A 23,924-nucleotide genomic window follows, 5' to 3' on the forward strand; every position below is an offset into this window, starting at 1 on the left:
GTGATTGTAATTATTTCTCTACCGACACTTTTGTCAAATTTAGAATTATTTCATTTTGGTTCAAGCAAAATCAATATGATGTTTTTTTTCTTACCTCATTTAAAAAAAAAACTCTACTATAAAATTCAATATAATTACTTTAATTATCCAAATCTAAAGGATTAATATGCAAAGTTAGTTTATATTATATATTTAATTATTAAAGGCTTCTACATTTAATTATTAAAGTCGAAATTCATAAATATAAAAGTTTAAATATGTTACACCCAAATTTCAAGAATAAATAAATAACATTTGTTACATAATACATGAGAAAGTTTTTTTTTTTTTAAGTCAATATGATATTAATTAAGTCAATCAAAATCAAAGGTTGTGCATTAGAACTAGTAGATTTCTTAATTTATTTTTAAAAAAAATAAATAAATAAGCCATATGTTGTTGACCATATCCTTTTAAAGAAGTCCACGTCAATATCAACGAAAATGTGGGAGAAAACCCTTATAACGGTTCCAAAAAAAAGTTTAACTTTATTTAATTAGGTAAGATAAGATTAATCAAAAAAATTACTAATCATTAGAGACTTAAATCATAAAATAAACTTCAATTAAAGTATAAATCTAATTTAAATACATAAAACCAAGCTTACACTACCAGAAATCCCATAACAGTCCAAAATCATTTTGTAAAGCCTATTTACAAAATGTGATATTAATTGTACGCTTAATTAATTTTTAAGTAATTAGCAGTAATGGTTAAAATTATCTTCTACAGATAATGTTTTTTTTTACCTCATAATATAGAAAAAAAAAAGTTATTGCATTTTGGACTGTGCAACACATGCAAAGAAAAGTTCCAATAATCTCATAACAATTATAATAATAATTAGTCAATTTGCCCCTCATTTTGTTAGTAATATGTTTTTGCTTCTTCATTTTTTATATTTTCTTCAAATGCTCCCTAAATGGCAAAGCTAGTATTCTTTTACCCCTAATGAATTTTTTTAATATAAATTATCCCCCAAACTTTTTGCCTATAACCAAATATCACATAAATCATAAAATTATTCCAGTTTTATCTTATAATTTTATTTTTATTATAAATTTGACCATACAATTAATTGTTTTTATTCAATTATTATGAAAATTAAAACAAAACAAAAATATCCATCTTTTACCTACTATTTATAGAAGTTGATTGTGATTTTTTTGTTGGGTTATATAATTGATTAAATAGTTAGAAAAAGTTTAATAAAGAATTTTTTTTTTATAATGTTATAAATGTATCTATTAGCTACAAGTAACAAAAATAGGGAAAAAATTGATTCAGAAAAAACTACAAAAATTTCTAAACTTTTAAAGTTTTGTTATGATATTAAACCTTTCAACAAATTTAAAATTCAATAAAACTAGCTATGAACAAATCTAAAAAGTAATTTATACAAAGAATAAAACAATCAAAGTTATTTTTTATTTTTTTAAATTTATTAATTAATTTTATAAATTATTGAGCATGCTCCAAGTGTTATGTAATTAGTTACGGATGTCCTAAATTAAAATGTCGTCATCAAATATATATTTCAATTAGTTTTATGGCTATAATTTTTCCATAACAATTTTGAAAGGAATGATTTTATTATTATTTTTTAAATAAGGAACAAAGAAATTTATTACATTAATATTCATCAAGAAAAATGGTGCCACTAGGCCAAGAAGAGTATCACATTAATTGTGATAATTAAGTCAAGATCCTCCCCCCATGTGATAATTAAGTCAAGGTCCCCCCCCCCCCCCCCCCCCCCCACACCTGCATAGATGGTCCATATTTTATGAAATAATTGAGGGAAATATCTATATTAATCAATCATAATAAATTTTCATTTTTATTACTTCTTAGTTAAACTTATAAGTTTAATTATTTTTGAAATTACCCTACTTTTATTCCCTCACAATTTCTCTTCTCTTCTCTCCACATTTAACTTTTTTTTCTCACTTTTTTCTACTATAGTCATGAATCAGTAAAGAAATCTTAACATTGGCACCTGTATAGATATAATACAAAAAAAAATTTATATGACGGTGTACATTCTAACTATCTAGAACATCCTATAAATTTTCAAGAAATTCCGAATAAATTATGGTATCGAAAACATGGTATAAACTGTTTGTTGCACACGTACCTGTTTTTTTGTGTATGTATGTAAAATTTGACTTCTAAATACCTACAATATACACTGTCATATAAAAAAAATTGGGATTATATCTATTTAGGTGCCAAAAAAAAAAAAATACACAGATGTTGCAAAAAAAAAGATGCATTATATTCGTTCCCTATATATATTTATATGTATTTTCCGATGACACTTTATCCTGTATTTATAGTCCTTCACTTATTGCATGTGCCCTTAATATTGGGCAGGATGGACAAGTCTAATATCAAAATTACTAACTAACTATTATAAAATACATGTGTTTAAATTATTTGAAGGGTATTTGTATAATTTTCTGTATATTTTTCTTGTCTTGTTCTCCCATATTTCCTCATTTTTGGAGGAATTATATTCTTGGATTTGGAGAGAGAGGACATCCCTTCATCGATCGTTCCTCCATATCCCTCTAAAATCTAAGGATCAACTACAACTATTGATTGATCGTCAAATGGATAATAAGAAGAGCGATCCACTTTAATTATTAGTTGTCATGAAGGCCATTGCAATTAAGAAAATAGTATTATTACATTGTTATTTCATGAATAAGAGTATTTATCATAATTAAATCTTCAATTTTTTTTAATTTTAAGAATTAAGTACTAGTGTTTATTACTTCAAATTTTTATATTATATCATAGGTCAACTTACCAACTTTTTCTTTACATTATTGAAATATTCTATTTTTAATGTATTTTATTCATTTAAAAAAATAAAATATATAAATATAAAAGTATCACACATATATAAAAAAAATTAATAAAATATTTATAGCTCAGTCATCTATTTTTCAGGAGAAGGCATGTTGAGTGTTCTATATGTGGACATTGATTGCATTATAAATGCTAAGCAGTTTTGCTTATCTATGAATGGTACTGACTTATTAGTCAGAATCGTCAATGGTGTCAGTATTGACTGTGAAGTTGTGACTTATTAGTCAAGTTCGACAGTAGTACTGAGTACTGGTCGTATGAGACTGACATATGAGTCAAGAATGGTATTAGCGTGTTTAACACAAGCCAAAAAGATTAGATCTAATCGACATAAGCATTAACAACATAAGCATGAAATGCTTGACCGACCTTAAGTTCGATAAAAACAAAAAACGATTGTCTAGTCTAAAGGCTAGTTATTTAGAGCGAGAGTCAAAAGGCTAAGGTGACCTACACGTCACATGGCTTAGGGAGCGGATCCCCAAAGATGGAATCATTAGCCATCTATTCAAGGAGCGGAACCCTAGAGATGGACTCATTAGTCATCTATACATGGAATATATCCTTGGAGATGGACTTATTAGTCACTTATCAAGTGTGTGACTCATTAGTCACTTAAACAACGTGTGATTCATTAATCACTCATCTGATTGGGTGGCAAGCCCCAGTATGATTATCATAATCATTCATTGATATTGTATACATGCAATAATGAGTTTTCTTGATGAGCATTGACACACGAGTGCTATGTGGTGCAGGTAAAGGGAAAGAAAAGCTTACCCAACCTTGAGTGGAGAGCTTAGGTGGCGATGTGTACATATGCGGCTACTTGACAACCACGACCAAGGTGTTTCTCAGAGGAACTAGGGGTTAACCCTATATTTTTCCGCTTAGGTCGCCGGGTTGTAATTTTTACACTGTAATGACCATTTTTTATTGTAAATAACTTGTAAACATTTTTATGGGCCCATTTACAGTTTAATGTTTTAAATAAAATATATCCATTTCTTTTAATATAATTTTTTTACCCTGGCCTATTAATAACACCTAGATGCACGTTTATAACCTAATGACTCGTTTAATGAGTTAAGCACTGTTTAAAGTTCAAAGTAACGGTCTTGGAGTAACCAAGACGTTACAATAACACACCGAACTAAACTAGTAAACTAAACACCCCATGTGGTTGTGCTTGCACTTACAAGGATACGACATTTTCACCTGTGCAGGTCACATAAAACCAATTGAAACATGGACTCAAAACATTTGGTGAGTAAGCTAGTTAACTTGTACAACTATAGATTTGAGAGAAATACTGGAGTGAAATTAGAAGGCTATTGCGACAATGATTGGGGAGGCTGTGTTGATGATATGAAAAGCACTTCAGGCTATGTTTTTTGACTTGGCTCAGGTGTAGTTTCTTTGCTATCCAAGAAGCAACAATCAGTTGCTCAATCCTCAGCTGAAGCAGAGCATATATCAGCCTCAACTGCAACCTCTCAAGTTATATGGCTTAAAAGAATTTTAAAAGATATTGGAGAAAAGCAAGAGGAAGCTATTGAGTTGTTCTATGACAACAAATCAGCAATTGCAATGGCAAAGGCAAAAAATCCTTGTTTTCATAGTTGGACAAGGCGCATTGCAATCAACCATCACTTCATTAGAGAAGCAACTGAAGAAGGAGAGGTTTTGACTGAAAGCATTTCCATCAGCAAAGTTTCAACAACTAAGATCACCCCTTGGAGTTCAAGAACAACACATTAAAAGTTGAGATGAAGTGTATTGAGACGTCAAGGTTGAGAGGGTGCATCTCGAATGGACTTTCTTAGGCTACTCTTCTCAACAATTTGATGTGTTATTTATTTGTTCTTTTCTTTCTTGTTTCTCTGTTCAATGCATCTCGAATGGACTTTCTTGTTGTCTAAAGATACCTCTGTATTGAATATTGTTTGTGTAGTTGGAATAATACGTTTTCTGACCACCATGAATTGTCGAACCAAACCAAACCAGACACATAACATCAAGATTTTGGTTTGGCCAAGCAAGAGAGTAAAAAGTGGTGCAAGAAAGAGGTTTGAGACATTCTTGCCCTCAAATTCCACTGGTAATTTTTGCACTTCAGCCATTAATTCCAACTTTGACCTTTTCTTTATGTTTGTTTTATCTTGTCTATGGTATGTTCTTACTTCTTCCACTTTGATTTCCCAGTTCCATTTTTTGTAGTTCCAGTTCCAGTTTCATTCATATTATTTGGATTTGTGTAATTTTTTGTCTGAATAGTTCTGACCATATTTTGACATTTACCATTGGTCTCGAAATTTCCTATCGTGTCAAGTGATTTATATATTAAATCACTTGCATTTAGGATGAATTTCTTATTATAAAATATTCATTTATTCAATAAAGGACTCATTCCAAACATGAATGACTTAGGGACAACACTTATCGCCATATTAATTAAGGAAATGAATAATACAATCATACAAGGATACAACACTTATCGCCATTGAACTTACGACCTTAATATATATATATATATAGACATATAACTATATGGAAAACACTAAAAAAAGAAGAGACCTATTCACTAAAAATAAAGAGATCATGCAGAGCAAGAATCAATCAACATTGATGATGAGTTGGATGATTGAGCAAGAAGACTATGATATTCAGTGGAGGTTTGCTGTGAAATTTGATCAAACCTGTCTCGCAATGCAATGAACCTGAAAGGAACATCAAGAATACTTGAATCCATGACCAGTTCAGGATCATCAACTGATTTTCCACAGTACAGCTAGAGACCGAACAAATCTGACTCTTAAAATCTAGTAACATAATGTGCTTGAGTTGAGTATTGTTATAGCATAAAAAATCAGATTTCTTCTCTTATTTATTTGCTGAAACTACAGCCAACAGGCTCAACATAAGGTGAAGCATATATGTGAAAAAATAAAATCAACGAATGAGAAGTTAGCTGCAAGATATATAAACCAGTTGGACCAATTAAATGACACATTTACTTATTAGCACTCCAATCAGCCAAGAAAATCAAGAACCAGCATGACAGTTTTAGTACTTCTTGCCACATATATATATATATATATGTTAGTACAGCTACAACTTCAACTGATTTTCTACAGTACAGCTAGAGACCGAACAAATATGACTCTAAAAATCTAGTAACATAATGTGCTTGAGATGAGTATTGTTATAACTGTACAAATCTGACCCTACAAAAATAACATTTGGTTTTGTTGCAATCATTAGAGTAATTTCCTTTCAAGTTTAAACAAAATGGAGTTCATTAAATTTAAAAGAAAATATTGAATAGCGTAGGTGTAGCCCAATATACATTTAAAATAATTTACAGTTGAAGTTTTTCTTTTTTTATCGTGGTTCAACCATTGATACAGTGACCTCATTGACAGAGCATCTATTACCACTTTGTGAGGAAGGATCATAACTACTACTGCTGGCTTTAAAAGTAAAAACAGGTTGTTTGGGTTGAGGTTGATGAAATATTTGGTTACTTAACATGGAAGCTACTTGAGTCATGGAAGGTCTATCTGTGGCAAAGTCTTGAACGCACAGAAGCCCAATGTGTATGCATTTCAATGCCTCTGATTCATTATATGACTCGCCTAATGCTTCATCCACCAACTCTATTCCTCTGCCTTCACTCCATAGCTGCCATGACTGTTTCATTACATTAATATCAGCCTCAATTTTCCACCACAACACACAAACATAATAACACAATTTGAGAGATTTCTTTTGTGAACTACTCACATATGCAATAAGGCCTTGGTATTGATCCTCATCCTTGAAGCTAGTATTCTTTTTCCCGCTTATTATCTCTAGTAGTAACACGCCATAGCTAAACACATCAGATTTTTCCGAAAAGATTCCTCTGAATGCATACTCTGGAGACATATAGCCGCTGCAATTGATTAAACACACCCCTAAATTAGATGCCAAATGCCATAACAACAATGTACTATCAAATCATCAAATTAAAAGAATGATGCTCACATTGTTCCTACCACCCTATGAGTATTTGCTAGATCTAAAGTGCCTTCAAAAATCCTTGCTAATCCAAAATCAGAAATTTTTGGAGTCATCTTCTCATCCAATAGAATATTACTGGCCTTCAAATCTCGATGGATCACCCTTAAACTGGAATCGCGATGGAGATACACAAGTCCTCTCGCAATGCCATCAATAATGTTGAATCGTATGGCCCAATCAAGCTCTACCCTTCTTCTATCATCTATATAAGAAACCAAATCACACCACTAAAAGTTAATTAGTGACAATTTCCAACAAATACACTTCTAACTGAAGGATAAAAATGTGGATAAAGATGAGAGACTAACCGAAAATAAAAGTATCCAAGCTCTTGTTGAGCATGAACTCGTATATTAACAACTTCTCTTCATTTTCAATGCAGAAACCAATGAGCTTAACAAGATTTCTATGTTGAAGTTTGGAGATCAATATCATTTCATTCCTAAATTCTTCATCGCCTTGTGATGAGCTGCTAGACAGTCTTTTCATTGCAACTTCCTTCCCATGTAGTTGTCCCTGTAAATTTCCAAACATAGCTAACTAATTAGTTCATTCACTCACCCATTCACCTGCATTTCTCCATTATTATTGTAGTGCATTAGATTCTATGTAAACTATTGAAAACCAAATGACCTTATAAACAGGACCAAATCCTCCTTGACCAAGTTTGTTTGTAATACTAAACTTGTTTGTGGCCATTAGTATGCTATCCAAGTCAAAAAAATGAAGCTCAGGTTGATCGTTTCCTCTCTTCAAGTTAGTACTTGTCCAAATCAAATCATTATTTGTTGCAGTTCCTGATGTCAAGTCAATAATACACATAATATTCAGCAATAAATACGACCAAAAAATACAAAGTTTTAGGTCCCAACATCATGTACCATGAGATATGTAATGCTCAAAGCAGTAACAATCACAAATTGAAGCTTAGATAGATATTATTCTTACTTTTTCTCTTAGCTTTTCGTCTAGGCAAACCGAAGGCTACAACAGCTAATAATGCTCCACCAGCAGAAATAGCTACAACAAGGCCGATAATGATTTTGGTCTTACTCATATGTCCTTCCCGTGAATGAGAAGATACAGAATAAACTATCATAACATATATGAGTCCATCAATCATTTTACATCATGACTTGATCATATATAACATTATAATAAGTAATAAAGACAAACAAAAATAATCAATAATTAATTTCATCCTAATAAAAAACACACACAATTGTGTGTTACTTACCAGATTCTATTGAGATAGCTGATATTAAAGACCCATATATTCCTGGCTTTGGAACATTCCTTGTCCCTTTCCCCGTCCATTGGAGGCGGATCTCCAATGTGTTATGACTCACAACAACTGCGTTAATTACTTTGATAAATTCCTTATCAACTCCTTTAGCTTCCTCTTTAATGTTGAAATCTGACAACTCCCGCTTTCCCTATAATAACTTACTTAACTCAGTAAAACATAAGTTCACAAGCTGCATTAAGTAGCATAATGATTAAGCTACTTGAACATAAACATCAAATACTCGTCTTCCAAAACTCTCATAAGATCTGTCGTTTCTAAATACTATCTCTGCAAAGTGTAGTTTCACGGTGTAATTTCCATTTCTTAAGCAACGAGCAAAATAAGTTAGCGAAAGAGGCGAGATGCGTGCAGTTGTGTAGAGCTCAGAGTTGTTCATTCTTAATTCAGATACATTATTTACTATATATTCTGGCACTTCTTGTTCAGAATTTCTGAAATGACCGGTGTTGCTAAATCCCCAAGTGTTGGCTGAGTTAAGGAGTAAATTTGCAGGACCTACAAATTCCCCATCCCCTTCATACTTTATGCCTCCAATGGTAGTTTCATTTCCACCACAATTTATATGCAATGAATAATAATCTACACATCAAAGATCAAACAATGTTGGTTAAAAATATACAAAAGAAATGGTTTATAGTCAACACAATGAATGGTTTTTTTTTTTACCTTTTGAACATGGAGCCAAGCACTTGCTGAGTGTTCTACATTAATCATATTCAAAGCAAGAATTAGTATAAAGTATAATCATAATCAAAACTATTGTTATTCTTGTTTTAATTGTTTGTTAAAGCTTACGAGCTATTTTCATGACCAGATGTGCTCTGAAAGTGATTGCTGATAAAAAAAAAGAAAGTTAAGACACAAATATATTCAATTGTGAAATGCTTACGGTTCAATGAATATAGAAATAAATGAAAGAAAGAAAGAAAGGAAGGAAGTAACTCTTACAAATGATCTTGACAACTTGATGGTTCAGATATCTCTGAAAAGTTATTGTAAGATATATCTATGTTCCTGAACACAGTAAGAAACTTCAGCACTAGCTAAATATTTTTAAGTGACTTTGTTTTTGTATTGGCAAAATTATCTTCTTTGTTACGTCTTCTGTTAAAGAGTTAAAGAGTGAGCTTAGAGTTGGGGTTTGTAGGTCATCATTCTTCTTGGTAATTTTGGTCTGGTTTACACATTTTTGTAAAACATAGCATTGGTAACTTACCTAGCATCTCCGAAGTTGATCATCCACGCTGGAATAGGCCCACTGAGTAAGTTACTTGTTAAATATCTATTCAATGTGCAACACCATAGCATAAGAGAAGTTTAATTATAAAGAAAAGAGTAATAAAAAAAAAGGGACCAATGAAGTTTGAGTTACTTACATATAACGCAAAGGAGATTTTTGAAAATTTGGAAATGGCCCTTCTAGTTTATTAAAGCTGAGATCCCTGCAAAATAAAGATCTTAGATGTCTGTTAAATTCGCTAAAGATTAAGTGTTTAAATTCCAAGGAAATGCTATACAGGAATAGAAAATCTGACAAGTGAATAATCGAACAATTATAAGACATCTAGCCCTCTCAAATTAAGAATATATTGAGGGATATTTCCTCTTAAATTACAGCTCCTCATTGTCCTGCAATTTCAAACATGGTCAAATAATTTAAAAAATAATCAAATATTAGGTTGAGTTCCATCACAAAAGTCTATGTATGGAGCTTACAACGTAGAAAGGTTTGTCATTTTACTCAAGTCGGGAAAATCTGACGAGTTCTCCCCATTTAAGTCAGTTATACTTCTGCAAAGATTGCCTCATCATCACAAACGAAGTTAGCAAACATATATATTAAGATGTAAAGGAGACAGAGAAAAGTAGAGAATGAAAAAGAACTTACAACTCTGTTAAGTTTGCCAAGGTAGAAATACTAGGAGGAATTGGCCCACTGAAACCACTTGCTTCCATCTCTCTGTGGAGAGTAGCACGTAAAATCAATATAAATTGCTCATAAATTTTGAAAACCAACAAAGAGATCAGTAGCTCTTACAATCTGTTAAGTTGTTTCCAATTGCCAAACTCAGGTATCCTTCCTGTGAAGTAGTTACTACTGATCCTACTGCAATGGAAAACATGAGTCACCAAAATATGTTGGTTCATTTGAGCTATGAAGTAAGTTATAGTACACATTGTCACTTACAGCGTGTATAACTTGAGGAGATTGGTGAGAGACAGAGGGAACTGTCCAGTGAGATTGTTTGCATTTAAATTAGTTAATGTCATTTCTACTACTTTTTTACTACTAGATGTGATGAAAAGGTTAATTTCTTTGAAAAGATTAGGGAAGGGATTCTCACAAATATTCCAAGTTTGCCAATTTCCCAAGCTCATAGGGAATAGTTTCAGAAAACAAGTTGCTCTCCATGCTCCTGAATTTGTGAGTTTATTATAATTAGCAAATCACAGGAGTTTAAAAGAGAGAATTTAAATGGGTTAAGAAAGAGCATACAAATATTTGAGAGTGGTTATGTTTCCTAATTCAGCAGGGATTGGCCCTGATAAATTGTTCACGTCAATAAGCCTGCACGCCCACATTTGTTCAAACAATCAATTACTACAGCTTAATGTTGAATAATGGTAGGGATAAATGGAAACTTACAGCTGTTCCAACTTTGTTGAAGCCCATTCTGGCGGTATCGAACCACTGAGGAAGTTCCGTTGTAGATTTCTGCAAGGGAGAAGAAAGACCGTTGTAAATTTATTTTAATTAGCAAATCACAGGAGTTTAAAAGAGAGAAATTAAATGGGTTGAGAAAGAGAATACAATTCTCTGAGAGTGGTTATGTTTCCTAATTCGGCAGGGATTGGCCCTGATAAATTGTTCACACTAACATCCCTGCACGCCCACATTTGTTCAAACAATCAATTACTACTGCAGGCCTTTTACAGCTTAATATATCTTGAATAATGGTATAGGGATAAATGGAAACTTACAGCGATTCCAACTTTGATGAACCCCATTCTGGCGGTATCGAACCACTGAGGAAGTTCCGTTGTAGATTTCTCACAAATGCATTTTGACATCACTGGTTCCCAAAACACTTTGGTTCTTGGTGAGCCTCCCAAAGGAAGTCCCAAGTACTGAATAGGCCATTGACCCACTTCACAACCTATCTCACTTGCCCGAAGATCCACGACCTCCTCGGGCAAATTGATCCCCAACAATTGACACTTCTGCAAATTAATAGATAGCCCAAACACCTCACTAAAGACCTTCAAGATGTCAAGGAGCACCCCCAGTGACTCATCATCATTAACAAAGAAAATCGTGTCGTCTGCAAATTGAAGATGGCTAACATCAACTCCATCACTTCCCACTGTAAATCCTCTAAAAGCCAAACTACTCTTAGCCCTATCAATCATTCTTCCCAAAACATCCACCACCAACGTGAACAAGAAAGGGGACAAGGAATCCCCTTGACGAAGACCCCTCGATCCCTTAAATTTACCCCTAGGACGCCCATTTAAAAACACAGAGAAAGACGTAGATGACAGACATCCTTGCATCCACCGCCTCCAAACTTCTCCAAAACCTTTTTTCTGCAGAACAAAATCCAAAAAACCCCAATCCACACAATCATAAGCCTTTGTAAAGTCAATTTTGAAGACCCAACCCTTTTTACCCTTACTCCTGTACTCCTCAACCGCCTCATTTGCAACCAAAACAGTGTCCAAAATCTGCCTACCCTCCACAAAAGCTCCTTGAGAATCCGCTATTGTATCGGCCAAAACACCTCGAAGTCTACTAGCCAACACTTTAGAGATGATTTTATACAAGCTAGTGACAAGACTGATAGGTCTATAATCCTTCACACGACAACTATTAATTTTCTTGGGAATAAGGCAAATGTAAGTTTCATTGGCTCTCCCTTGAATAATTCCATCCTTAAAGAAACCTTCCAAGACGTTCATCAAATCGCCTTTGACTGTGTCCCAATTTTTCTGATAAACAGCCATGGAGAAACCATCTGGCCCCGGAGCCTTGGACCCATCACAATCAAACACTGCCTGTCTTAACTCATCCTCAGAAAATGGCCGCTCAATCAAAGAAGCCAACACAGACGGAATAGGTTCCCAAGAGATCCCGTCCACCCTAATCCATTTCCTGTAGACCGACGTATACAAGGAAGAAAAAAAACCCACAATAGCCTTTTCAATATCAACGTCATCAACCAAAACAGTTCCATCATCTTGCTCTATCCTTGAAATGAAGTTTTTAGCTTTCCGAGCACTAAGAATGTTGTGAAAGAGCTTGGAATTGGCATCCCCTTCCCTTGCCCATTGACACTTGGACTTAAGCCACACACTTCTCTCTTCCTCCAAGATCAATTGCTGCCATTCTTTTTTCAACTTTGAGCGTTCCTGACAAAATTGTTCATTCCATAGACCGCCTTCCTCTATTCTATCCAAAGCGACCAACCTCCTTTCCATCGACTGTTTAGAATCCATTCTTAAACGAAATGCTTCCCGGCTCCACTTCTTTATTCTGTCTCTGACCAAGTCTAACTTGCACATAAACTGATACCCAGGCCACCCATGCCCCTTGGCCAGACCCCACCACTTCTTGAAAAGGCTAGGAAAATCCTTATGGTCCAACCAAGCATTATCAAATCTGAACGGACTTGGCCCCCAAGAAGAAAGACTGGTATTATATATACACTGACTGAAAAGTATTTGAATGAACAAAGTATTTGTTTTTACGTACACTTCCGTAAGGTAAGGTAGCTTCCATAGTGATGATGGAAGCTTGCCATCCAGATTCTGTTGACCATATCCTTTTAAAGAAGTCCACGTCAATATCAACGAAAGTGTGGGAGAAAACCCTTATAACGGTTCCAAAAAAAAGTTTAACTTTATTTAATTAGGTAAGATAAGATTAATCAAAAAATTACTAATCATAAAATAAACTTCAATTAAAGTATAAATCTAATTTAAATACATAAAACAAAGCTTACACTACCAGAAATCCCATAACAGTCCAAAATCATTTTGTAAAGCCTATTTACAAAATGTGATATTAATTGTACGCTTTATTAATTTTTAAGTAATTAGCAGTAATGGTTAAAGTTATCTTCTACAGATAATGTTTTTTTTACCTCATAATATAGAAAAAAAAAAAATTAATGCATTTTGGACTGTGCAACACATGCAAAGAAAAGTTCCAATAATCTCATAACAATTATAATAATAATTAGTCAATTTGTCCCTCATTTTGTTAGTAATATGTTTTTGCTTCTTCATTTTTTATATTTTCTTCAAATGCTCCCTAAATGGCAAAGTTAGTATTCTTTTACCCCTAATGAATTTTCTTAATATAAATTATCCCCCAAACTTTTTGCCTATAACCAAATATCACATAAATCATAAAATTATTCCAGTTTTATCTTAAAAAAATTATTTTTATTATAAATTTGACCATACAATTAATTGTTTTTATTCAATTATTATGAAAATTAAAACAAAACAAAAATATCCATCTTTTACCTACTATTTATAGAAGTTGATTGTGATTTTTTTGTTGGGTTATATAATTGATTAAATAGTTAGAAAAAGTTTAATAAAGAATTTTTTTTTTATAATGTTATAAATGTATCTATTAGCTACAAGTAACAAAAACAGGGAAAAAATTGATTCAGAAAAAACTACAAAAATTTCTAAACTTTTAAAGTTTTGTTATGATATTAAACATTTCAACAAATTTAAAATTCAATAAAACTAGCTATGAACAAATCTAATAAGTAATTTATACAAAGAATAAAACAATAAAAGTTATTTTTTATTTTTTAAAATTTATTAATTAATTTTATAAATTGTTGAGCATGCTCCAAGTGTTATGTAATTAGTTACGGATGTCCTAAATTAAAATGTCTGTCATCAAATATATATTTCAATTAGTTGTATGGCTATAATTTTTCCATAACAATTTTGAAGGGAATGATTTTATTATTATTTTTTAAATAAGGAATAAAGAAATTTATTACATTAATATATATTTCAATTGGTGTGGACGTTCTATGGAATGACTTTCTTTGTGCTTGCTCATGCTTCGTTATTTCCCGTTGCATGTCCGAGATGTGTTTGTGGCTAACCACTGAGTTTGTTTGCACGCAGGCGTGAGTTGTAGGCTAACTTGTTAGCTTGGAGAGTTCGCAAGTGTCGCACATTCCGTCTACTTGGAGTTCCCAAATAGTCGGCATGTGACAATGAACACCTCATAGAGAAGCTTATATGGTTTCTCCACTTGGTGTCCACTGTAATCATAGAGAACCTTGCAAACTTGAGAACGTCTTATATGGTCTCTGTTCGTGTTCAAATCTTCCTCCTTTATCTTTTCATTAATTCCACATATTTTTGGAGTTGAAGACTATTCGTTGTGTTGATGTAGATTGCCTAAATCATACACATTCTGTTGGCATAGCCAAAGGCATAAATGTGTTTTTCGTTAGAATGCGTGGAGAGAACGAAATGGGTGTACCTGCAAAACACTTCGATGCTTAAGTCAACTCAATGCTCTCTCTCTCTCTCTCTCTCTCTCCCCCTCCCCCTCCCTCCCCCTCCCTCCCTCCCTCCCTCTCTCCCTCTCCCTCTCTCCCTCTCTCCCTCTCTCCCTCTCTCTCTCTCTCTCTCTCTCCCTCCCTCCCTCCCTCCCTCCCCCTCCCCCTCTCGCTCTCTCCCTCTCCCTCTCCCTCTCCCTCTCTCCCTCTCCCTCTCCCTCTCTCTCTCTCTCTCTCTCTCTCTCTCTCTCTCTCTCTCTCTCTCTCTCTCTCTCTCTCTCTCTCTCTCTCTCTCTCTCTCTCTCTCTCTCTCTCTCTCTCTCTCTCTCTCTGAGACTCTAATCCACTTAAAGTCCTTGTGACCACATTTGGCCCATCTTAAACTATTTATAGAGAAAAGATAAAGAATAAACCCATCTTAAACTATTTATAGAGAAAAGATAAAGAATAAAGTTAGAGGAGCTTATCGTGATTGGTCCACATGTTCAGCTTTACTAACTCTATTCAAGTCTTTCTTCTCTTCTTCACACTCTGAGCGCAGATATTCCATGATCCCTATGCTTAGCTTCAATCAGTAGCCTTCCGCGTAGCTCATTCATTATGAGCTCAAAGCTCAACAATCTATTTGATCATATTGAGTTAAAGAGTTAATCAATCTATTCAATCATTATGTCTGTTCGATCATATCGAGCTGAAGAGCTCATCAGTCTATTCAATCATTCTGAGCTCAAAACTCAGCAATCTGTTCGATCATATTGAGTTGAAGAGCTCATCAATCTATTCAATCATATTGAGCTCAAACTCATCAATATATTGAGCTCAGAGATCATCAATCTATTTGATCATATTGAGCTCAGAGCTCATCAATCTTTTCAATCATATTGAGCTCAGAGCTCATCAATCTATTCAATCATCTCTCATATTCTATCGCGTTCTGCGCATCATTCTTCCTTTACTTGTAAAATCGCGCCACATCATTTACGGCGGAATTACTCCCATACAGTCTCAAACAAGCACCTCAAGCATGATTTCTTGGGTTTTCCTTAAATCATGACTTGACTCTCTTCGTGCACCATTAAGCTTCCTTATATTTTGATGATATAGTTATTATTGATGATAATATGGATAGACAATGTTATAGTTAAAACTTGGATATGAGTTTGAGATGAAGGATGTGTTCTCTATTGTACTTTTTGGGTGTTGAAATTGATTTATTTCCAAAAGGTTATCTTAGCTCTCAATCAAATCCACTGTTGATATCATTTCCTGGTAATGTTGTACATAATTTGTTTACGGGTATTAGTTTTAGTAACAATACATCAATATGAATAATAAAATCATATAAGTTTCTTTTATTGTTCGCTAATAATTCTAGTTTACACTTTTACCTAATAATACAGACATAGTTATATGGAAAACAAAAGGGAAAAAAAAAAGATCTAATGTTAACTCTCACTAAAGACAAAGAGATCATGTAGAGGAAAAATCAATCCATGATGTTGTGTAGGATGACTGAGCAAGAGGACTATGAGATGCACTAGAGTTTTGTTGTGAAATTTGATCAAGCTTGTCTCGTAACTCGGTGGACCTCAATGGATCACCATGAATACTTGAATGCATGACTAGTTCAGGAATAGCAGTCTGGCCTTCAAGCATGCTCACTACTGTAGACATGGTGGGGCGAAGTGAAGGTGATGGATTTGTGCACAATAGAGCTACATTAATCACTCTTTTTGCCTCTTCTTTTTTGAATTCAGATCCCAAATTTGTATCCACCAACTCCATTATATCTCCCTTTTGTTGTAAGAAAAAGGCCTTCACCAAGCAAAAGTAAGATTGCATCATCACCAATATGAGCTAGAAAGAAGAAATCAACTAAAACTAATTATGAGATGAAAAACATTTTATGAATTTCTATGTTACCCAGTCTAGAAGGCACACAAAGTTTTCATTCGGGCTATATCTCATGTTATTTTTTCCAGCCACAATTTCTATTGCCATAACTCCAAAACTGTACACGTCTACTTTATCAGTTAAGTAACCCCATTGTGCATACTCCGGGGCCATATATCCTCTGCAACAGCCACAACCATTCATTAAAACAAGATCAAGTTTAATTCACTTCTTAAATGGTGTCAATAACTATAGAATAAAATTGGTTAGTATATCAATTCCATGACAATCATAATGTGAACTTATATATATATATATAACTCACATAGTTCCAGCAACTTTGGTGTTAATGTGGGTGTTTTCCTCTTCCTTTAGTCTCGCCAGACCAAAATCTGATATTTTCGGGGTAAGGTCCTTATCTAGTAGTACATTTGTGGGTTTGATGTCTCTATGTACAATTTTTAGGGTTGATTCTTCATGTAGGAAAGCCAAGCCTCTTGCAATGCCTATGCATATTATTTGCCTTGTAGTCCAATCTATTTTCACAAGACCTTTTCCGGGACCTTTTAAGTATTAAGATAAGCAAGATAATTAATGAATTCATCATACTAGGAAAGTCTTTAGGTATATAAAGAGAGAAAAATGTAGAAAATAATAACCTTACCAAATAAACAATGGGCAAGGCTATTATTCTCCATGTATTCATAAACCAACAATAGTTGCTTTCCTTCAATACAACATCCATACAATTTGACAAGATTGGGATGTTGTAAAGCAGAAATCATGCCAATTTCATTTGTAAATTCACGATTTCCTTGCTTTGATTTGGATGAAAGTTGCTTGACTGCGATAATAGTTCCACCTAAGAGGACACCCTGCAATATAAGAAATATTATATTGCTAACTACCAAATAAATGTAGTTTTTAAAATTATTCTTATGTGATTATTTATTTTTAAGTTTTAATTAGTTTCTTTTCTGTTTTTAAGAGTTCTAAAACATTACAAGTGAAGAATACGCTATTACAAGCAAGGGTATTGAGCACTCTAAGTGATATTAAAAGTTTATGATGTCACCAAGGTGCTAGACATTATTTTTTTTTATAATAATAAGTAGAAGAAGAAGTAATGGGTTGTCATATGTAACGTGTATGCTTTATGGGGTGTTTTTTTTTTTTTTTTTTTTTGGCTTTTGAAAACGAAATTACATTTTAAAGGAACAATAAAAAAAAAAATTTATTATCTATTGAGTCATGCATAATAAGACTTCGTATGTCTTGCACTATGCGACTAAATATGTTATGAATTTTTTGTCTTGCAGAGTAAGTCATAATATCTTACATATTATGACAAGCCAAAGACATAAGAACCTCTAAAACTCTTTTATGTCATATAGTATTGTTGCATGACTTAAAATGGTGTCATAAATATTGAAAAGTCACTACCACTTCTAAGTTTCTAGACTGTTCTAGAAATTTCTATCATTACTAATACTATAGAATTATCTAGAATTATATAGAATTATATAATTAAGTTTCATAAAAGTCATAGAACATTCTAGAAGTTTGTAGTGTTTAGAAGAAAAGTGATTTGCTAGATTTTTCTAGTTTTGGGCCAAGCCCACTATCAAGTAGATTCTAGAGTTCTCTAGCATATTAAGGCCCTAAACACAACTTCCACAATAATAACTATTATTTTTCTATTTTCGTGTTACAAATTGCTTATACTCTTCTATCCTTATTATTATAATTATTATTTTATATTTTTTATGAGGGTTATGCATTAATCTATTGCGGACCTTGGCATTATTATTTACCTAATTCTAGGATTTTAAGTATTTTGAAGAAAATTATAATAAAGATTATAACCTAAGTTAAATGAATTGCAAGCCTATTGAATTTGTTACTTAGAACAACTTATCTCTATAAAGTAAATTTTTTGTGTTTTTCCTTTACGTTATTAGGTAAAAAGAATTAATGGGCATTTCATATCTTTAATTAATTTACATAATGAAGATTGAGGTAATGATGACTTTAGTTTTATCTATTGTTGATAATTTGATAACAATGTTATTATTAAGAACTTTAACGAGTATTTAGTGGTGGAAAATGATTTCTTAACTTTTTTAGTATAGTTGTTATATATATATGGAAGACTTCTCAATGATTATTACGCATGCATGAATATCATAAATCACTAAATAAATTTTTGATGAGAAATGATTATAATGATGATGAAAATAAATAAATAAAATATATAAAATCAATAATTTTGAATTTTATTAGATTAATTAGGCAATAAACATCACTTTAAAAGATAATTGTCACATTAATTATTTTCATTAATTCTAAAATAATTTTTTTCTCATGGAATGGATAAAATGAATGAATCTAGAATGGAAAATGAATATTAAATAAGATTTTTTTTCTTTCATTAATAAATATGCGACTACCATGTTATCAAGTAGTCATTCTATAAGTTTGAAAAAGTCAAAATTTATTTTTAAAAATATTAATTAACAATTATAAATATAGATCATTGATTTTAATCCAACAATTCCATATACATATAAATGACATGCTTCATGAAACAAGAAAATAGGTGAATGCATCCATGAAAAACCATGAAATTAACGAGTTTTGGATACCTTGTAGACTGATCCAAATCCACCTTCTCCAATTTTGTTTGCAGCATCGAAATTGTTTGTGGCAGCTTTAATTTGTTTAAAGGTAAAGAAACCAGTTTGTAGATCTAATCCTTCAAAAACTGCACAAGCAATATATGACATATATAAATCAGCAAAGAAGAAAATAAGAATAATCTAGAGAAAATACTTAAGTTCTTGGTCAGAATTGGCAATGGTGTCAGTATTAACTGTGAAGCTGTGACTCACTAGTCAAGTTCGACAGTAGTACTGAGCACTGGTCACCTGGTATTGACTAATAAGTCAAGAACGGTCTTAGCGTGTTTAACGCAAGCCGACAAAGATTAGATCTAATCGACATCTGCATTGAATGACTAAAATGAGCATTAATGCCGGACCGACCTCAAGTTCGATGAAAACTAAAAGCGCTTGTCTAGCCTATGGCTAGTCACTTAGAGCCAAGGCCAGAGAGCCTAGGTGACTGCTTCGTCACATGGCTATGGGTGTTCAGCCCAAAGTGACTTACCCAACAGTCACTCATTTGATTGGAGCCAGGACCGGAAGGTCCAGGTGATTGGATTGTCACATGGCCGTGGGTGCTGAGCCCCGTAGTGACTTACTCGTCAGTCACTCATTATGGTTTAACAGAACCTCAAGTGTTAAATCACTCATCTGATTAGAGCTATACGCTTCTTCATGGTTAATGTAACCACAAAGTGATATTCACTCATCTGTTCAGGGCTATAAGCTCTGTATGATTATCATGATCATCATTTGATATTATATACATGCAGTATTGAGTTTTCTTGCTGGGCTTTGGCTCATGGGTGCTATATGGTGCAGGTAAAGGGAAAGAAAAGCTCACCCAACCTTGAGTGGAGAGCTTAGGTGGTGATGTGTACATATGCGGCCGCTTGACCACCATAGCCAAGGAGTTTCTCAGAGGAACTAGGGGGTTAACCCTATTTTTGCCGCTTAGGTCGGCAGGTTGTAAATTTTACACTGTAATGACCATTTTGTAATGTAAATAACTTGTAAACGTTTTATGGGCCCATGAACAGTTTTATATTTGAAATAAAATATATCATTTCCTTTTGATTGGTTTTTCATCTTAACCTATTAATGACACCTAGATGCACGTTTATAACCAAAGAAATCGATTAACAAGTTAAGCATGGTTCAAAGTTCACAGTAATGGTCTTGGAGTAACCAGGGCGTTACAGGTTAGCTCTATGGCTAGTGAGACAGAGCTAAGGGCGAGGCCTCAGGTGACTCTATGGTCACGTAGCTAGGGCATAGGCCCGAGAGTTGGCTTAAAAGCCAACTGAATAGGGCAATGACCCCAGGTTTATCCAATGATCATGTGATTGAACTTTAATGATATTGGCTATGAATTAATGTTAATGATTATTGTTGAATGGTTATTTTAAGTTATATTATATGTTGTTGCACGTTCTGTTTTCTTGCTGAGCCTCGGGTCACAAGTGCTTTGTGGTGCAGGTAAGGGAAAAGGAAAGCTTGACCAGCCATGAGTTAGAGAGCTTCGGCGGCGGCGTGTACATATGCGGCTGCTCGACCATCACGGTCGGGGTTATCTCAGAGGAACTAGGGTTACGACCCTGTTTTGCCGCTTAGGTCGGCTGATGTAACATTTGTTATGCATTTACTCTTTTTAACCGTTGAGTTGTAATATTTTGGGATCCTATGTTATATAAAACTTTTGGAATAAAATTCAATGGTTCTTTGACCAAATTTTTTAACCCTAACCCTTGTCACTTACCTTAGTTACACGTTTTAAGCCAAATTACCTGATTAGCAGGTCTGACACAATTTTAAATACACAGTGTAACGGTCCTGGATTAGGAGGGTGTTACACCAGCCTACCGAAGATAGGGGATTTAAGTGCGTTCTTGGTGGTCGTGGACAGATTCTTGAAGTACGCAACATTCATCCCGATGTCGAAGTGTTGTTCGGCAGAAGAGATAGCACGACAATTTTTCAAGCACATTGTCAAATTTTGGGGAGTACCCCAAAACATTGTTAGTGACTGAGATGGGATATTCACTGGGACCTTTTGGTCTGAACTATTCAACCTCTTGGGGTCACAATTGAACATATCCTCGAGCTACTACCAGCAGACAGATGGACATACAGAAAGATTCAATGGGATGTTGGAGGAGTACTTTTGCCACTTTGTCAATGCCAATCAGAAGAACTAGCCGCAACTACTCGATGTAGCTCAATTTTTCTTCAACTCGCAAAAGATTTCTTCATCGAATAAGAGCCCTTTTGAAGTTGTTAATGGACAGCAACCACTATTGCCCCACATAGTGGATGAATACTGCGGTCGGAACCCACGAGCCTTTCACTTCACAAAAGACTAGAAGAAAACTACAGAGATTACCCGAGCTTATTTAGAAAAAAAATCAAAGAGAATGAAGAAGTGGGCAGATCAGAAGTGCAGAACACTTGAGTTTAAAGTAGGTGACTTAGTGTTAATCAAGCTGAGGCCTGAACAGTTGAGATTCCGAGGGGACAAAGACATCAGACTCGTTCGCAAGTACGAGAGTCCGGTCCCAATCATCTCAAAAGTTGTCCTAACCTCCAACAAAGTCGACCTACCAGCATGGATGAAGATACACCTGGTCCTTCACGTCAGAAACTTGAAGCTATATCATGAAGATCCAACAAATCCAGAGCGCAACCAGTCAACCAGAGGAGGAGTCATCATTCAGCCAAGGAGCAAGCGTCAACTTGAAGAAATCCTGGCGGAGAGGACGGTCACCACTGACCATAAAAAGCACAAGGAATATCTGGTGAGATGGAAGGGACTCGCAGACGACGAGATAAGCTAGGAGAGGGTGGAAGACTTGAAGAAGTTCACGCAGAAGATTGAAGATCTACAAGCTACTTCGTCGAGGACGTCGAAGAATTAAGTGGGGGAGAGTATGGCATGTTGCCCCTTTGTCACACCCACATGGGGCCATTTTGTAAGTGAGCCTGCCTTGGTGCTTGATCATTAGTCAATTCTTGCACCAAGCAACCTCATAGGGTAGGGTAGTGGCAATATTGTAATTATGCATATGTCTCCCAGAAAAAAATCATATATGTTACTGAGAAGACATTGTATCCCTAGAAGGCTCCTTAGGGGGAGGTGACCTGGTGACTTAGGGAAGCACCATGACCACCAGCAGATAGGGGCTAAAGTTGTGTACTCCATTGCCCTATCAGGGCTATATATTAATAAAACAATGTTTATCTATACTTGCCTGTGTATGCTTCCTTATTGTCTATGTGCTACTTGATTGCTGTCTTCATTGGGCCATCGCGTGCCACTTGCCTTGTTGTATGCTTTTGGGTGGTGTGGACGTTCTATGGAATGACTTTCTTTGTGCTTGCTCATGCTTCGTTATTTCCCGTTGAATGTCCGAGATGTGTTTGTGGCTAACCACTGAGTTTGTTTGCACGCAGGCGTGAGTTGTAGGCTAACTTGTTAGCTTGGAGAGTTCGCAAGTGTCGCATATTCCGTCTACTTGGAGTTCCCAAATAGTCGGCCTGTGACAATGAACACCTCATAGAGAAGCTTATATGGTTTCTCCACTTGGTGTCCACTGTAATCATAGAGAACCTTGCAAACTTAAGAATGTCTTATATGGTCTCTGTTCGTCTTCAAATCTTCCTCCTTTATCTTTTCATTAATTCCACATATTATTGGAGTTGAAGACTATTCGTTGTGTTGATGTAGATCGCATAAATCATACACATTCTGTTGGCATAGACAAAGGAATAAATGTGTTCTTCGTTAGAATGAGTGGAGAGAACATAAGGAGTGTACCTGCAAAAAGCACTTCGATGCTTAAGTCAGCTCAATGCTCTCTCTCTCTCAATATACAATCTCTCAGACTCCAATCCACTTAAAGTCCCTGTGATCACATTTGGCCCATCTTCTACTATTTATAGAGAAAAGATAAAGAATAAAGTTAGAGGAGCTTATCGTGATTGGTCCACATGTTCGGCTTTACTAACTCTATTCAAGTCTTTCTTCTCTTCTTCACACTCTGAGCGCAGATATTCCACGATCCCTATGCTTAGCTTCAATCAGTAGCCTTCTGCGTAGCTCATTCATTATGAGCTCAAAGCTCAACAATCTATTTGATCATATTGAGTTGAAGAGCTCATCAATCTATTCAATCATTCTGTCTGTTCGATCATATTGAACTGAAGAGCTCATCAGTCTATTCAATCATTCTGAGCTCAAAACTCAGCAATCTGTTCGATCATATTGAGCTGAAGAGCTCATCAATCTATTCAATCATATTGAGCTTAAACCTCATCAATATTTTCAATTATATTGAGCTCAGAGATCATCAATCTATTTAATCATATTGAACTCAAAGCTCATCAATCTATTCAATCATACTGAGCTCAGAGCTTATCAATCTTTTCAATCATATTGAGCTCAGAGCTCATCAATCTATTCAATCATCTCTCATATTCTATCGCGTTCTGCGCATCATTCTTCCTTTACTTGTAAAATAGCGCCACATCATTTATGGC

The 23,924-nt window shown here is 34.4% G+C and overlaps 3 protein-coding genes across 3 annotated transcripts; all 3 read right to left on the reverse strand.

Moving 5' to 3' along the window:
- Positions 1 to 6,157: 6,157 nt before the first annotated feature.
- Positions 6,158 to 9,382, reverse strand: LOC133801904 (G-type lectin S-receptor-like serine/threonine-protein kinase At1g61490). Its single transcript, XM_062240127.1, has 10 exons — positions 9,239 to 9,382; positions 9,086 to 9,124; positions 8,957 to 8,991; positions 8,219 to 8,869; positions 7,930 to 8,073; positions 7,615 to 7,778; positions 7,290 to 7,497; positions 6,946 to 7,183; positions 6,703 to 6,853; positions 6,158 to 6,609 (listed from the first exon to the last, which is right to left on the reverse strand). The coding sequence occupies exons 5-10, from the start codon at positions 8,036 to 8,038 to the stop codon at positions 6,301 to 6,303; spliced, it is 1,179 nt and encodes a 392-aa protein (XP_062096111.1). The 5' UTR covers positions 8,039 to 8,073; positions 8,219 to 8,869; positions 8,957 to 8,991; positions 9,086 to 9,124; positions 9,239 to 9,382; the 3' UTR covers positions 6,158 to 6,300.
- On the reverse strand, positions 8,211 to 10,561 carry LOC133802013 (probable leucine-rich repeat receptor-like serine/threonine-protein kinase At3g14840). The gene is made up of 12 exons (XM_062240245.1): positions 10,479 to 10,561; positions 10,329 to 10,397; positions 10,179 to 10,250; positions 10,007 to 10,081; positions 9,860 to 9,919; positions 9,667 to 9,732; positions 9,507 to 9,572; positions 9,239 to 9,304; positions 9,086 to 9,124; positions 8,957 to 8,991; positions 8,490 to 8,869; positions 8,211 to 8,417 (listed from the first exon to the last, which is right to left on the reverse strand). Exons 1-12 carry the CDS (start codon positions 10,559 to 10,561, stop codon positions 8,211 to 8,213), a joined length of 1,218 nt encoding a protein of 405 aa, XP_062096229.1.
- A 5,506-nt stretch (positions 10,562 to 16,067) lies between these two features.
- LOC133801917 (probable LRR receptor-like serine/threonine-protein kinase At1g53430) lies at positions 16,068 to 17,525 on the reverse strand. The gene is made up of 4 exons (XM_062240146.1): positions 17,390 to 17,525; positions 17,051 to 17,288; positions 16,756 to 16,906; positions 16,068 to 16,647 (listed from the first exon to the last, which is right to left on the reverse strand). The coding sequence occupies exons 1-4, from the start codon at positions 17,508 to 17,510 to the stop codon at positions 16,303 to 16,305; spliced, it is 855 nt and encodes a 284-aa protein (XP_062096130.1). The 5' UTR covers positions 17,511 to 17,525; the 3' UTR covers positions 16,068 to 16,302.
- Positions 17,526 to 23,924: the final 6,399 nt, after the last annotated feature.

Source organism: Humulus lupulus, chromosome 9, assembly GCF_963169125.1.
Source record: "Humulus lupulus chromosome 9, drHumLupu1.1, whole genome shotgun sequence".
In the NCBI taxonomy this organism is placed as follows: Eukaryota; Viridiplantae; Streptophyta; class Magnoliopsida; order Rosales; family Cannabaceae; genus Humulus; species Humulus lupulus.